This window comes from Phyllostomus discolor, chromosome 7, assembly GCF_004126475.2.
Source record: "Phyllostomus discolor isolate MPI-MPIP mPhyDis1 chromosome 7, mPhyDis1.pri.v3, whole genome shotgun sequence".
Lineage (NCBI taxonomy): Eukaryota > Metazoa > Chordata > Mammalia > Chiroptera > Phyllostomidae > Phyllostomus > Phyllostomus discolor.
This window is the reverse complement of record NC_040909.2, coordinates 28,801,227-28,817,780: the sequence shown is the minus strand read 5'-3', so window position 1 is coordinate 28,817,780 and position 16,554 is coordinate 28,801,227. Positions and strand designations below refer to the sequence as shown.

At 44.7% G+C, this 16,554-nt stretch overlaps 1 protein-coding gene across 9 annotated transcripts in view; it reads right to left on the bottom strand.

Annotated features, from left to right (window-relative positions):
* Positions 1 to 16,554, bottom strand: part of NEK11 (NIMA related kinase 11) — a 216,287-nt gene that overhangs the window by 67,438 nt on the left and 132,295 nt on the right. For all 9 annotated transcript variants that reach the window (XM_036030649.1, XM_028518308.2, XM_036030651.1 and 6 more), the window contains one exon: positions 8,926 to 9,086. In XM_036030649.1, the coding sequence (XP_035886542.1) occupies positions 8,926 to 9,086 (161 nt within the window). The remainder of the gene's footprint in view (positions 1 to 8,925; positions 9,087 to 16,554) is intronic.

Here is a 16,554-nt window from a genome sequence, read left to right as displayed (position 1 = left end):
ATGATTTTCTTCTCTTAATGATATTGCATTTTATTGAGGTCTGCATGCAGTGAAGTGCCCAGATCTTCAGTGTACAATCGAGTTAGTTTAGAAAAAGGAAATAGCCTTGTAGCCACCCCCCACAACAAGAATGAGGAGCATCTCTCTCACCCCTGAAAGTCACCCCATGCCCCCTCCCAGCCAACCCCCACCCCTCTCAGTGGAAAAGCAGGGAAATGGAAGAGAATTCTCAGGCCAGCAAGTGCTTCTTTATATAAGGTAGTCAGAGTCCTCCCCTCTAAGATGACATATAAGGACAGACTTGAAGGTAGAGAGGGAAAAAGTAATGTGTGCATTCGAAGGGGAGGGCATTCCAGGCTTCTAAAGGCAGGGATGTGCCTGGTGAGTTCCAGAAACAAGGGGGCTAGTATAACTGGAGTGGGTGAGCAGGGCGCCTCTCACAGGGCGCCTCTGACGGGGAGCTGGAAGGCGCTGAACATGCTTTGCCTTTTATTTTGAGTGAGATGAGGGGTCATTGGGAGACCAGCAACAAGCCATTGCAACAATCCACTGAGGCGGCAGTGGCTCTGGCAGTAAGAACAGGGTGCTAGGTAAGAATCATATTCTAAACAGACCTTGAAAGGTCAAACCAGTGGGTTTTACTTATGGATTTAAGATGTACTGTGAGTGAAAGGATGTAAATCAAGGTTGAGTCAGGAGGAGCCGCCTTGGACTGGGCTGGGGCTGGACACGCTTAGCTCAGGATGTCTACTAGCAGTCCACACGACCCCACCCTGGGCAGGCTGGACGCGTGAGCCCAGACTTCTTAGCGGTAGCACTGAAGGACGAGAGGCACATTTGGGGGTTGACAGTCTACAGATACTGTTCAAGTCCACGAGACTGTGTGAGGCATCCGTGGAGGTGGGGCTGTATCTGTTTTGTTCACTACCATATGCCCAATGCCTAGAACCCTCAGACGCGTGATGTGTAAACGATCCAAGCAACAATCCACCCACTTGCTTCTCTGCAACTTGCTTCACGAAGCTATTGTCCACTCTCCTTCCAACCACATCTACAAATAGCCCTGAAAAATGTCACTAAGTTACAGAAACCAAAACGCCAAGGTGACCTTATCTATTTTCTATACACTCAGGTGACCCTCTCATATCTCAGTTTGATCTCATTAGAAGCCAGGCCCTTGCTTCTCCGCATTCATAATTCATGGGAAGACAGAGGATGCTGTTTAGCACAAAGCCAGAGGGCAGAGCTGATGGCACCTTCGTGGGGGCTGCCCCGAAATCAGGGAGCTGACACCTGAACTCCCATCTCACCACCGATGGCGGCCTTCTGCCAAGGAAAAAGGCCTTCAAGTGTGTGTAACGATGGGAACAGAGAGCCACATCTGTAAAACTCAAACTGTAAACAAGCCCCCTGCTCCGATAACATTAAATGCCTCTGTCACTGAATTAGGAAGCACTGAAACGTGACTGTCAATGTGTCCACATTTCACTGCTAATGCCTTGTTTACTCTGTGTTATTAAAACCTCCTAACTGCAGCTGTCTCTTATTAATGCCCAAGTCTGCAGCAAGTCCGTATCTGTGGGGCTGCATTAGGGTTTCAAAGACATCCATAGGTATCCCATACAGAACATGTAAGACATCTCGGGCTACAGTTTGGAAGTGTGAAGGGCAAACAGAAGAAAAGAGAGCAGGCCTGACGAGCAGCATCACGCCGCCTACCCACGAACAGGGGAAATGGATTGTTGGAAGCTGGTGAGGTTTGTCCCCTTCTTGCTGCTGTTCATTTCTAGAGGTCCAGCAGTGTGGAGGGGAGCCTGCCTCTAGGCCACCCCTGCCTCCCAGCAGCTCGCTTGCTCTCGATTAACTATTTATTGCTTTACATGCTGCACGTCCGACAGTCTAGGGAAAGCAGTCCTGCAATGTAAGGAAGGTTTACTGCAACAAATGGAGAAAGATTTTCATGTTTCAAAAGGTAACCTCATGAATGTGTGCTTCTTTCTTGCAGATAACTATTTTTTGATTCCAGTTTAGCTTTATTCCTGTTTTAAACATAATTTGGCCCTGGCCGGTTAGCTCAGTGGACTGAGCATGGGCTGTGAACCAAAAGGTCACCAGTTCGATTCCCAGTCAGGGCACATGTCTGGGTTGTGGGCCAGGTCCCCAGTAGGGGGCGCATGAGAGACAACCACACATTGATGTTTCTCTCCTTCTCCTCTCTCTAAAAATGAATAAATAAAATCTTTTAGAAAATAAACATAATTTGAAAACATCAGATTGTGTTCCATTTTCACACATTTTGGAACTGTCCCTTTACTAACTTCTTCATTGAGTTCTATCCTTACCCGGAATGTCTACTAGTTGATGCAGTATATTTCAGGTTTGAATTCCAATGCTTTATCAATGGACTGACTGACCTAGGTTGAGAGAGTTACCCTCTCCCCTTCAGTTTCCCCATTTGTACATGGGATAGAAAATGTTAAGCTCACAAAGTGCTTGTCAGTAGAGAATGAGGTGACGTGTAAAGAGTTCAGCACTGCATGGAACAGCCGCAGGGTAGCTGTGCTTCATTAATGATGACTATTGTTTTCTCTGGTGCAACATGATCCCATGTACCTCTAGATTAGCAAGTTATAGAAAGAAGACAGCACCTCCAACCATGGCCCGGATGTGTCACACTCCTTTGCCCCTAGGCTGGACACCACAAAACAGTGCTTACTTCCTTTTCCCAGGTGAATAATATATTCAGAAAATTAAATTAAATGTATCTGTGTAAACGAATCACAAAAGAGTGGGATGGGACTTTTGTTTGCAAGGCTGTTTGGGAGGATTTGCATATTTTTTGTGGGCAATTTTGTCCCCTGAATGGTCAGGGCACCTCAGTTCTGATGACCACTGGCAAGGCAGGAATTGGTGTGTGTGTGTGGTGGGGAGGGTTGGCATTGGAGAGAAAAGCCCCAAAAGTACTATCCCAACTAGTTTTTTTAAATAATATATTTTATTGATTATGCTATTATAGTCATCCATTTCCCCCCTTTATTCCCCTCCACCCTGCACACCCTCTCCCACCCACATTCTCCTCCTTTAGTTCATGTCCCTGTATCATAAGTTCTTTAGCTTCTGCATTTCCCACACTATTCTTACCCTCCCCCTGTCTATTTTCTACCTACCATCTATGCTACTTATTCTCTGTACATCTCCCCCCGTCTCTCTTCCTCCCACTCCCCTGTTGCTAACCCTCCATGTGATCTCCATTTCTGTGGTTCTGCTCCTGTTCTAGTTGTTTGCTTAGTTTGTTTTTGTTTTAGGTGTGGTTGTTAATATTTGTGAGTTTGCTGTTATTTTACTATACATTTTTTTTAATCTTCTTTTCTTAGATAAGTCCCTTTAACATTTCATAAAATAAGGGCTTGGTGATGATGAACTCCTTTAACTTGACCTTATCTGTTTTATCAGTGATGTAAAAATTAGCATAAACCTTGCCACCACTCTCATCATTCCACACCCTGCCCCCACACTCCAGGAGCAGCACTGCAGAGCACGGGAGGTCTTGCAGCATCTGTCACTGTCCCCTCAGTGTCCCACTTGCCTGCGGAGCTCTGCTCATCCACAGGGAGGGAGCGAAGGCCGACCTCCCGCCCTCCATGCTGAGAAGGCGGCATGAACACTTTTACGCGCCAGCTCAGTCTTGTTTTGTCTTTATCAAGCCTATCATTTTCCCTCTTTCCCTTCCATGCTTTGGTAATGGGGGGAAAATGTAGGTGTTATCCTAAACCAAACAGTGGTTTCAATTTAAAAGATTTTAGGGACTATGACCTCTACAGAGCCCTCTGGGATATGCCCCGGGCAAGGTTTTGCTGATCCCTGTCTGACCAGCAGTGAGCTTTGCTTTCCCCTGGACAAGGGAGGGCAGAGAGGGCAGGGGAAACAACCCTGACAAACCAAGGGACGGGGTGGAAACCATCGCATCATAGTCGTACCTTTGAGGAACACACGCTGGGTCTACAGAAGGCCCCCCAAATGGCTGGCATTAATAGCACTCTAGCCAGGCGGCTGCTTCTTAGACCTGATGCCCTCCAAGGTCAATTCGAGACAAAAAGTGTCCCCTCCCATGTAGGAAGTTAAGTTAATTAGGTCATACCATGTGAGTAGCAGGTAAATCAGCCCTACTATTTGGACTCAGAAGTTCTGGCACCTTCTATAAAAACACAGTAGGAGGAGAAAAATATGCATTGACTAACAGATGTGTGAGGCAGGCTCTTTTCCATTTTCATTTTCATAATTTAGCACTTTTCCTAGAAGTGGTATAAACTTTGGCCTCTACATATCTCAGTGATTTTGATCAGTAATTTTAAGGTTTCACCCAAGGACCCATAACGCGATGCCCTCGGGCTATTCCCTCACATGCAGTGTGCTTACTCAACAGTTGTTGCTTGGGAGAAGGCTGCATGCAGGAGAGGCTAAAAATAAAATCAGACAGCCCAGCTCTTGGAGAAGTTTCTGCACCTCACTCAGCCTCAGTTTCCTCTTGTGCAAAGTGAGGGTATCCTAACAGCCCCATCTTTAAACAGACTTGGAATTTCAAGTTAGTGTCCAGTACCATAATCACTTACAGACAAATATCATTCACTGCTGGTTCTTTTTGGAGCACCAAATGAAATAGATGACTTACGCTTAGGGGGTGCATTTTATGTAAAACACGCATCTTTAAATGGCGTAAGTGTCGGCAGTAATTCAACAGGAAGTGCACAATCTGAGAGAGCAGACAGTGAGATGCAGTGGAGGCTCTGGATTTATAGCTCTCAGCTCACTCTCATTCCAGGCATTCACTTCTTAACAGAAACATCACGGAAAATTGCCTGAAACCCTAAACTCTTGGTCTCCCCCTTCCTCCCACCCTCACCTTCTTCCTCACTCTCAGCCTTGTCCTTATTTGAATTCCAGCAGCGAGTTAAATTCTCATTTGATGCCGCTCAACTAGAATACACACCTCAAGAGGTTGTTGCAAGAATTAAAGGAGATTCCGCATCTGGGGCAGCCACAGAGGCGTTCCACTTACACGTCTCTTCAGGAGTGAGCCTGGCGCAAGCTGTGTAGCGAGCTGACCGCCCAAGGCTGCTGTGTCTTCAGGATCCAGTGCAGTGTTCACACCCAGGCCACCTCTCCCCAGGCAGCTCTGGGCCAGTGTGAGCATAGTGGGAATACAAGAGTCAGGCCATTTGTGCCCAGTGAGGACTCCTCTACTTTCTAACGCCCTGGCTAAGACTTTTTTTCACAGCTGCACCCCTACCAGAGGTTCTCACCCGATCCTCCTTCCTTCCCTTCCATCGTACCCTCAAAGATGTAGACGGCATTGTGGTGGAGGGTCTCCCAGCCTGCTTCACAGGCATTTGTCTTTTACTTCTAATTCTGTCTTGTTGTGTGCTTCCTAGGGGGCCTGAACTGGCACAGCATATGAAGTACTGGGCATAGAACGAAGGTTCTGCAAATGTTAGCCTTTACTGTTATAATAATTACAACTTAATTAAACTAATGACTCCCCTACCAGAAGATACCTTAGAAGTACCTGCTCTCATAATGATCTGATCCAAGAGTCCTCAGTAGAATCATTGGCCATGCTTGGACTGTCCATTTCTCTGGCCCCTGGCACCCTTCCTAGCAGATCATTCCTTCTTTTTCTAATGCTTCACTGTGCAGACAGAGCTCCAAAAACACTGCAGGATTTAGGCAAAACATTGAAAACTTCAGAACTAGCTGGGAAAATGGGCCTCACAGCTCTTCATCTTAGCAAGAACAAACACCCTGGTCCTAAGAGTCCTGAAACAAGGAACAATAGAAGCTATGTTCATTAAAAAGACCCCTTCCTGGGGAGTTTTGTGGCAAGTCACGGTGGTCCAGGCAGTATGTCTGTTACTGGTGCACATGGGACACAATTAGATCCGGAGTGGGGAAACGATGGGAAGGCAGTAAGGGGGAGGCAGAGGGTCTACGAAAACACCCACCAGCCTGCAGCCCCAAAACATGTCCGTTAGAGCACATGAAACACTTTTCAAAGCGAGGTTCCGTTGACATCGCTGAGAATCCTGCTATGATGACAGTCACAAACCCCCTGCTCCTGAGATCTGAGTGGCTGGGTCCAACTCAGTAATCATGGACTTCATAGAAAAACTACCAACAATAACATAACAGCTGCAGTAAAAGTGTTGTTGATGTCCTGCTTATTGCAGCAAAGAAGCAACTGACAATCAATAGCAATCAGGTACTCAATAAAACTGCTTTGGAGACACTACTGCTAGAAAGACCGTCCTAGGTGGCACACAAAACTCAGCTATCAATCCCAGTGAAGCCCGTGGCTGTTTTTCTTCTTAGAAACGCTTTGTCCGTCAAAATAAAAACTCTGAGACTTTGCTCCCATCCAGAGGAAGAGGAACCCACTTTGATCTGAATACTCACATAAAAGCCGTGAGTACGATGATCACCTAAGTAGATCCTGGCACATGCAGGGGTCAAGGGCAAGGTAGAGGAGAGGGGAGGAGAACCCCAGAGATGGCTACAGGTTTCACTCAATTCACAAAGCAACAGTGACCAGGTCTCAGCACAGTCTGTAACTGTAATTCGTGTGTTGCTAGTAAAATAACCTAAGGAAAGAAAGGGTCAACCTCATCACAACCCACAGCCACCAACTCAGAGGGAAGTTATATTTAGTTACTAAGGAAAACAACTGAGGTTGTAACGAGCTGTCTCTGATACAAATTACTCAGCTGTGATTTCTATTCTAGGGAGGTGCACCTTCTGCACTAGAAAAGCACTGGCTTACGAACGTGCCACACTGGAGCCCGAGCATGGTTCTGATCCTTCCCTCCCTGTGTAGCCATGGGCAAGTCACTGCGGTCTCAGAAATTCCGTTTCCTCATTTGGATAACAGGGATAAGAATAACTACCCAACAGGATTTTGTGAGACAAAATACCATCACGAATGTGAGAGATCTTAACATCTTGTCCCGACAGATTTATTTAAAATCAATCACAGTCATATCACATATGACAGATGCACAGCCCAGACTTCCCTATATTTATCTCTGGTCCTAAGAAATAAGAAGTTGTTCTTTTTTTTTACTACAGTTGTAAAAATCTCACTTTAACATTACAGAGTTTTGGCACTATCATCAAAATACCACAAGATGCCTGGGGAACTTCATCATCATAACAGCATTATTAATTTCATTATTATATATGGGACACTATTCTATATACATTACATTACTTTATTCAATCCTCAGAAGTACTCTGTGAAGTAGGAACCACTGTTCTCCCATTTCTCAGGTTGCAACACTGAGGAAGAGTGAAGGTTAGTAACTTGCATAAGTGACAAGCGCTCGATTTGTATGGGCGGCTTGATTTCCAACCCTGTGTTCTAACAACTATGCCAAAGACAGGACTCCTGAAACGACCAGCAAAGGTCTATTTCTTGACCTGGGGGGTGTTTGCCATATATTATGTTCAGGTGGTTTTCTGAGCCAGTTTTATTTTATTGAAAAACATTTTTAAGTAATAATATTAATAGCTAAAATTTTACCACTTGATGCTCTGAGCAAAAACTTGAGTATGCATTTTGCACGTTATCTGTTTGCAACCACAGGCACAGACTGCTGGCCCCGCAGCATTGCAATAACATTTGTGCCACTGACCCGAACAATAACAGTTGTTTGGGTCAGTGGCACAGAAGCAAATGGAAACTGCACTTTAATTTGTGGTAGGAGGTGGTTGTGTTTACCAGAGTCCACTGGGAAAAATGCAGGAATAGTGTAAGGAAAGTATTTTCATTTGGCAATCTAATTAGCCTCCACTGGACTCTATTTTTCTCATTTATTTGCTTGTCTCCTCATATATTTCTCTCTTGCATCCTTTCTCTCTTCCTTCTCCTCCTCTCATCCCTTTCTCTGCTTAGCCCCATATCCATGCCATGCTAACTCCATCTCCCTGCCTCTCTCTCTTTTTCTCATATAGAACCAGGAACATTCCTTATTTGTTTTGTTTATTCAACATTAGGATCTATTATTTAGGCTTCATTAAGTGGTTGAATGGATTATGTGCAATCTTCTTCCCACTACAAAAATAATCCTTCTGAATTAAGTTTCCATGAACACAGGTGCTCCTTGATTGACTTTTATTTTACGAGTTTAATGGTTTCTAGTTAATAAAATGCATCTGTACCTTACGGAAGTTTAGGGCTGAAAAGGTCAGTAGGGCATGGCCTAAGAAGTAAAAGTATCTGAGCATGAACTGCCCAGGGTCACCTGCTTCCTCCTCACCTACCTCTTACTCTTCCCCTCTCCCACAGACACACAACAGAGAAGTCACATGCTGGACTGCTTCTTGGCCTATGGCCCACGTGGGGCTCAGCCCTGCTGTAGTTAAAGAGGTCTGTGCAAGGGGCACATGCTCAGGGACCTCAGCGTTGCCTGTCAGGATGGGCCCTCAGAGGCTAAAACTGGCCAGAACGATCATCCCCTAAGCCCAGGATCTCTGCGCCTCATCCCCAGAACTAATTTGTGCATTGAGACCTGACTCACAGATCTGATTACCAGACAGAAAGTACATTTTTAAAAATCATCTTCTCCCTGCTAAAGGGACACTTGCACTGTTTATTCAAGGCTGTGTGCAGGGTGCTCCTCGATGTACAATGCAGTGTGTTTCTCCCGGGTCAGTACTGGGGACTGCAGCCCTTCCCCCACCAACGTGGCCCAGGCCAGAGTCTCAGAACTCCACAGGGCCCTGCCTGCCCCTGGACCTTGGAAACCAAGACACCACACGGAGCCTTTATAACAAATCCTACTTTCCCCTCCCCCACTTCAGGTTATAAAACTTCCTTGAGTCTCTCTGAGAAGCCACAGCCCACTCAGTACCCCAGACAGCCCCACCAGGCACCTGTTGGCTTGCTCTGTAATCAGGCTGGGATCCCTCATCCTCGACCCCTTCCTCCAGTCCCGAGAACACTGTTTCTTCTTCCTCCTCCTCACCATCTTCAGAGCAGGAGTCAAATGTGTCCGCATAATACTCCTCAGCTATGCGTGGGTCTTCTGGGATCCCTGAAACAAAAAATAAACAACAATCACGGCCCACCAATCATTAACATTATGAGGCTAGGATCCTGTGTTTCCCCCTAGATAGATATTTTGTCTGTATTGACAAAGCTTCCATGGAGTGCAGAGTTGAATCTTAGCTTCTGAAAGTATCTGGTTTGGAAGTAATAAAGACTCAGCAAAACGAAACCAGTAAGGGAAAGGACTTTCTTTGCAACCACATTTTTAAAATGGAAGGATAAAACAAAAAAACAAGGAGAAATGGTCCCCTTTCACATCTTCAGGCATGAATCCTCATTGTTTTACAAATGAGGGCAGTTAGGAGCAAAAGCAGGATAAGATGCCTTGGCCGTGGGACCCTATTACTCACACACACACACACACACACACACACACACACAGTTTTTGCAAAGGCAGTTGTAGTGGAACAATGTCAGCACTCTTCCTAGGAATTTATTTATTTTTTTTAAAGAAAACGTTAGTGGTGAAACCAGGCAAGCTGGATAGGATATACAGCAATGGCATTTTGGCAAGCTGAAGAAAATGTTATGATTTTTTCCTAACAAGCTATGAAAGCTTTTGAGATGAAGTTTCCTGTAGGGCCCTACTTACTCACATGCATACAGGGCACTTATTTAAAACGGAAAAGAAAAGAAAGGAAGGAAGACAAGATCACCCACTAAGCTGAAGCCAGGAAGTGGCTCCCTATGTTACTTGATGTAATATTGTTACTAAGAATACAGTTGGTGCTCATCATGGTCTTCAATGAAGAAAGACCAAGAATGGATCACAAAAAAGCAGAGCAGTGCCAACCCCACTTTGCTAATGGGGGACTAGAAATAGAGAACAATCTTCGGAGACAGGAGGAAATTACATAATGACACCAGAGCACATTAAAGCTGTGGGCATTTTAGGCTGTGCACCATGTTACACTGGCATAAATAAAATTATTCTTCAAAGTTATAACACACTGCCCTGTTTTTCATCCTATTATTGCCAATTTTTGTCTAGTGGGTAAATGTGAAATTTGGGATCAGAGGGTCAAGGTTTGGATGCAGTTCTACCACCTCTTACATGAGAGCCTGGACAAGGGCTTGAACTTCCTGGGTTCCAATTCCTCCAGTAAAACTGACAAAGACCCTCCAGCAGTGCAGCCACCGAGGTTCAATAATATGATTCCTACAAAAACGTCTGTATACAGAAATATTCACCACAAATGCTCACTCACTTAATTTCCACAGCAGTAAAAATGGACTTTTAATGAACTGATTCCAGAATCCATTGAAAGTAAAATACTAGTGGCTGTGGAATCCCCTGACAGTAAAATACTTTAAAATCTTTTCTGTCTACGGTTTCCCATAAAACATAAGAGGCAGTACTGTGGAATCAAAACTAGTTTGGCTAAAGAGACAAAAATCACATATAGTCAAAACTGCCTCTGCCAATTCCTTAGAAAGGGGCATGTTGTGAATCTTGTAATTTCTCCCAGTAACTCAAACACAGACTGTTTTCCCTCCAGATCACTGATTTTCAGTTCAGCACCAGATGAAATAGATGGTTTGTATTTGGGGCAGTGTTTTATAACATTCTTTATTTGACTCACACTCACAAAGACAAGAAGATCATAGCAAGAGAAGCATATGAAAACTAAAATCCACCAGGAGGTCACTTCAGGTCTCCAGTTTTTACCTCAAGTAGGGACATGGTTCATGGAACGGAATGGCAGACAAAACCGTACAACTTCCCACCTCTCTTCCTCCCCTCCCCCCTCCCCTCGAGTTTCTGTGTCGCTTTCAGAGAGTCACCCATTCTCTCTCTGTCTTTGTGACAGTTACTCACGCATTTACTCATTCATACTGTCTCCCTCTTGCACTCCCTCTTTCTCTCTATTCATCCCCCTCCTCCCCCACTTCAGGCAAGAATATCTGCTTTCAAACTTGACTATGATACAGTAAGAAGTGCCATTTACATTGTTGTACACAAAAATGTGTCTATATTAGTGTATTATATGTAAATATTTTTATAGTTGAAAAAAACTTTCATGTATCAAGATTTACCCATATTATATCTGACACACCCTGGCATTTTGCATTCTATTCAATTTGTTCTTAAATGCCAGTTGGAACTTGCTAAACTGACTTCTCACTCCACAATTTGAAAAACACTAATTTATAATGCTGTCTTTGGCATTAGAGAGAGAGAGAAAGAGCAAGAGAGACCTACCTTTAAATCAAGCCTCTACCATTATCTCCAAAACATTAAACTTTCTGCATTTCGGTTTTCTCATCTGTGAAATGGGGATGATAGTACCCATCTCATAGAATCATTGTGAACACGAAATAGTATAATGGATGCAAAGCGCTCTGCACATGGTAGGTTCCAACAAATGTTACTCACTAACATTTAACATAAAACCTTGCACTGTGCTTGTAACATTCAACACCAGGAAGCAACATAAATATTAAACAATCATAAGTATGTATCAAGTTTGAGTTTTCTTAATATATTTTAAATAGAATCACTTCTTAAAATCCATACAGTACCCAACTCAAATGGGCAATAAGGAACCCCTCCTTTCTCTGGTCTCCCTCCTGCTGGCTCCCGAGGGACCCCTGGGCATTTCACCGCTCCGTCCCCCCACTGCCCTTCCTGTCCAGTGATTCCATCGAGGTTCCTGCCAGGCAGCCCAAAGGGAACCTCCACAGGAGGGATTCACAAACTCGTTGTCAAGCGCTGGATAGGTTTGCAGGTTACACAGTCTCTGTCATAACTACTCAACTCTTTGTAGTCTGAAGGCAAACACAGACAATACATAAACAAATGGGTGTGGCTGTGTTCCAGTAAAAGCTGTCTTGACAAAGCAGGCGGTGGAGCAGATCACACAACTGCACGGCACAGGCAAACCTTTCTCCTGCTCAACAGAGCGCCTCTCCCTCCACAGCACGGCTCCTGGTGCACAGCCGTAGTCCCTTCCCCTCTTGCCAGGGATCCCCTCCCAGCACGGAGAGGGAGGAAACTGCCATTCTACCACCCGTGCCTGAGTCACGAACAGACTGGTACGAATCCATCTTCAGTTTTTCTTAAGCACCATTAACTTGGCGCAGCTCAGAAACTGGTTCATTTTCAAAGGGAAAAGTCAAGAGAAACGTAAGTGTGCCCGAACTGTGTTCATCCAGCTGTATGTTTTTTTGTATGTGGGCCCAAGATGAAGCCTTTTTAGGTTCAGGCTCATTTCTCCTGTCACTGAGGGGAAAACGGTCTGTGATAAATAGCTTTAATTTCCCCGCACCCAGAGGTCAGCCTCGTAAGGGATGCACTGGAGCGGCATTCCTGATCTCTCCACTGCGCTGGGCGGGCAGTGACGGAGCCTGTTTACGAAGTGACCCAATAACCGCTGCCTCGGCTTGGACACGGCGATTGCAGATCTGTGCTGGAGAAAAAGAGAAGCAGTCACCCTGTTCTGGGAAAAGGGTGCTCTTTGTCACACCCTTCAATTAAGACCCAAATAAATCTCTTCCTATAAGACTGAAGTGAGCATGGGAATCACCTGTAGCGCTTGTTGAAACCCAGAGCTGCTGATGGAGTACGTCTGGAGTGAGGCCTAAAATGTGCGTTTCTAACGATTTCCCAAGGGATGCTGCCGCTGCTGGTCCGCGGGCCCCACTCTGAAAAACACTGCTCCAGTCCACAACTAGTCCAATAAAAGTGCCATCGCCTACTGTGTAGAAGCACTATAATAAAATATATATGACAATGTAATATCTCTACATATTACAACCTTTGTATATTAGACAATAAAAAACAAATAAACTTTACTTTAGAAGAGTTTTAATTGTGCTATTAGCTGTCTCAACTACTCACAAACTCTATGAAGTTATAAAGGATTATTTCCATTGTACTGATGAGGAAGAACAATGCTATAAGTAGCCCAAAGTTACAACACTTTATAGTTTATAAAAGCATATTCATACTCATTATTCCATTTGATCATTGTGACAATTATTTAACTGAGACCAGGAAAACATTTTTATCTCATTTTTCAGATAATGAAAGAGGCTCAGAAAGAACCAACCAAAGGTCACGTAGCTGCATGCTTGGTGGACACTAGACTAGAATGCAAATTACCTGACTCCTATCTCTTTTTTCCCCTGAATTAGTGCTATTTTATGATTAGCTAGAAATTTTCATCTTTGCTAGTAAAACAATGCCATAGATAAAAGCTGTGATTATCTTCCCCTTAACTCTGAAAGATGTTGGACCAGGGACAGACTTCTGATTCATGAAATAGGAAAACTGAACTTTAGTCATCCTGGTGAGTTGAGTTGTTTGCAGGGACCTGGGAATATTGAATGCCAGGGAACCCCAGTGAGACTCGAGCCACCTGTCACCACTCTCTACCTCAGATGTGCTCAAACTGGAGTGTGAGGATCACCAGGCGCCCCAGACTCTGCTCCAGCTGCAAGATACCCTGGATCTCTTTCTTTATTTTATTTTGTAAAGGTTTTATTTACTTATTTTTAGAGAGAGGGAGGGAAGGAGAAAGAGAGGGAGAGAAATATCAATTTGAGGTTGCCTCTTGTGCGCCCCCTACTGGAGACCTGGACCACAACCCAAGCATGTGCCCTGACTGGAAATCGAACCAGCGACCCTTTAGTTTGCAGGCCTGCGCACAATCCACTGAGCCACACCAGCCAGGTCTATGCTAGATCTCTTTACATATCTAATAATGTCAGAATTGTGTCAGAATCCATTAATCCCTGCTGAGCTTGATGGCCAAGTGACTTGGGAAACCCAACAGACTTACTCACAGTATTATGACCCTTTTCCCAGGAATTTAACAATACTCACAAGATACCTTTAAAAATGGTCTCACTCCATCCACCATATGGGGGAAAGAATCTCTTCATAAAGACAGGATGCTCTTTATTTTAGCTGTGGTGGGGCAGGCTGGGTGTGAGTTGGGGGTTGGAGATAACCTTCTTTATTTTTCCTTTCTTTCCTAGTTTTCTGAAGGAGTGAATGGCTTTATTACACTGAACAAGGGCTATCATAAGAACAAACCAATTTATTGTTATGTCTTGATGTGGCCTCTCCAAAGACTACCTTCTCTCTACCATTACAAATTGGGAGCAACAGGGCTCAGGATGACAATAGTTTTTATTACACTGACAAAGCAGATTTCAGAACTTCTTATTTTCCTAAAAATGGCATTGTGGGTGTGAAAAAGACTGTCCTGATTCATTTTGAAAAGATTTTATTTATTTATTTTTAGTGAGAGGTGAAAGGAAGGAAAGAAACATCAATCAGTTGCCTCTTACATGCCCCAACCAGAGTCCTGGCCCAAAACCCAAGCATGTGCCCTGACCAGGAATCAAACCTGCAACCTTTCAGTTCACAGGTGGTGTTCAATCCACTGAGCCACACCAGCCAACATCACCTTCTTATATGTAGAGAAAACCTGTGATTAATGCACTATAATATTCTCAAGAAAACAGGGTTAAAAGACAATGCTTTCAGAAGTCATATACATGTAGACACTATGCTGAACTGCCTCAGTTCCCCCATGGGGCTGCATCTTGCATAAGATGAGACAAATCAGGATACAAATCAGAGAAATTGAAGCCCAAGTTAACTGGTGACGTCTGTTCTTTCTGAGAAAGACTGCCTGCCTCCAGGAGGGGTGGTATAGAGTAGTGAGTAAGAGGACAGCCTATAGGGTCAGACCAAGGTTCACATGTGGCCTCTGTGGCTTATTGGCTGTGTGACCTTGGGCATGCTGCTTCATTTCTTTGGGCACTACTTTCTCACTTGTAAGTGGGTGTAGTGACTACTGATGTCCCACAGAAATTTCTCTACCAGACACACTCCAGCCTCTGTGAATGTTGGTTGCTGTGTTAGTCAGCTAGGGCTGCCACAGCAAAATGTCACAGACTGGGCAGCTTAAACAACAGAAATTTATTTTCTCATAGTCTGGAGGCTAGGAATCCAAGATCAAGTGGTTGACAGTTTCGATTTCTCCTTGGCTGGCAAGGGGTTGCCCCGCTATGCACCGGTGTCCCTGGACTCTTTCTGTGTCTTCGTCTCTTCTTCTTAGAGGACACCAGTCGGACTGGGTTGGGGCCCATCCAAATTGTCCCACCTTAACTTAATCACCCCTTTAAAGGCCCCGTCTCCCAATACAGTCACATTCTGAGATACCGAGTGTCAGGTCTGCAACAGACAGATTTCAGGGGAACACGATTTAGCTCATAACCACTAACAAGGCACAGACGCCTCCTTTTCCACACAACTGCCCTCAGATCAAAGAACTCCCTGGTTAAGGAGGTTGTATGTCAAACCCCATCCCCACACACACACCAGGTAGTCCTTGCCAACAACTGACTGACTCAAGGTGGAACCAACTCTGTGGTGTCACTCAGGCCCCAGAGGTCCCTGTGGGATCAGGCTGGGGCTAGTCTCCATCTGAGGACGCATCTGTGCTCAGCCCCTTCCACTGCACTGTCCTGACTTACCCCACCCCACTCAACCCAATACTCTGAGACCTCCCCCTCAGTACCACATGCAACAGGATAACCATCTCAGGCAGTGCTTCTGAAAACCCAAGCAAAGACTTGGGGGTAACAGTAATAATACTCATAGCTATAATATAATATTTTATAAAATATAAGTGACATTATGCAGTATGTAAAACACTCCCTAAAGTCATGTGCCAGCAAGGTCACATTCTTTTACATTATAAATTTAGTCCTCAGGATTTTAAGAAAACAATAGAGCCCATAGTACATCTATGGGTACTGAACATAAGTCATTTGTCAGATACCAGTCATATCTCAGACAGTTAAATTTTTTATCTCATGAGGCCTAGTCTACTGACCCTACTCAACACCTTACAATGCTCATTGAGCAGCGTCCAGCACATAGTAGGTGCTCAATAAATGGCTATTAGTACTGCAGCAGGTAGAAAGAGTCAGTTTTCTTAATAGTTCTCATACCAACTCTAAGTATTTAGAAAAGACCTGACAAGAATTCAGGGGATGAAAGTATGATCCATTCTGCCAGAGACAAGAGGAGGGCTTTGGCCTTACTCTAGAAAAGGGGTAGGGAAGGAGAGTGGGAAGGGTCAGAGCCAGTGAGCTGGTGGAAGGTCATGTGCTCTGCGAGATGTTAAACTCATCAGACACTTAGTTTAGGTCAAAAAGCTAGGCTTGCTGCCTGAACCAGTAAGTGCCAAATGGAGGCCACTGGCCTTCGAACACGAAACAAAGGGTGAGGGAAGGCTGTAGAGGCAACTACAAAGACAGCTCTACACAAGCTGCAGTTGGAGCAAAGCTTCTGGAATCTCCCAGGGACGGGCTGACAGCTAGGTTACACTACCACTGAGATGTAAAAGCAGCATTTACACACAAAGGGCCAACAGCAGAACTGGAGAAAACACTCTTTGATAAGAGGCAACCTGTCCTTCAGCGAGAGAGCT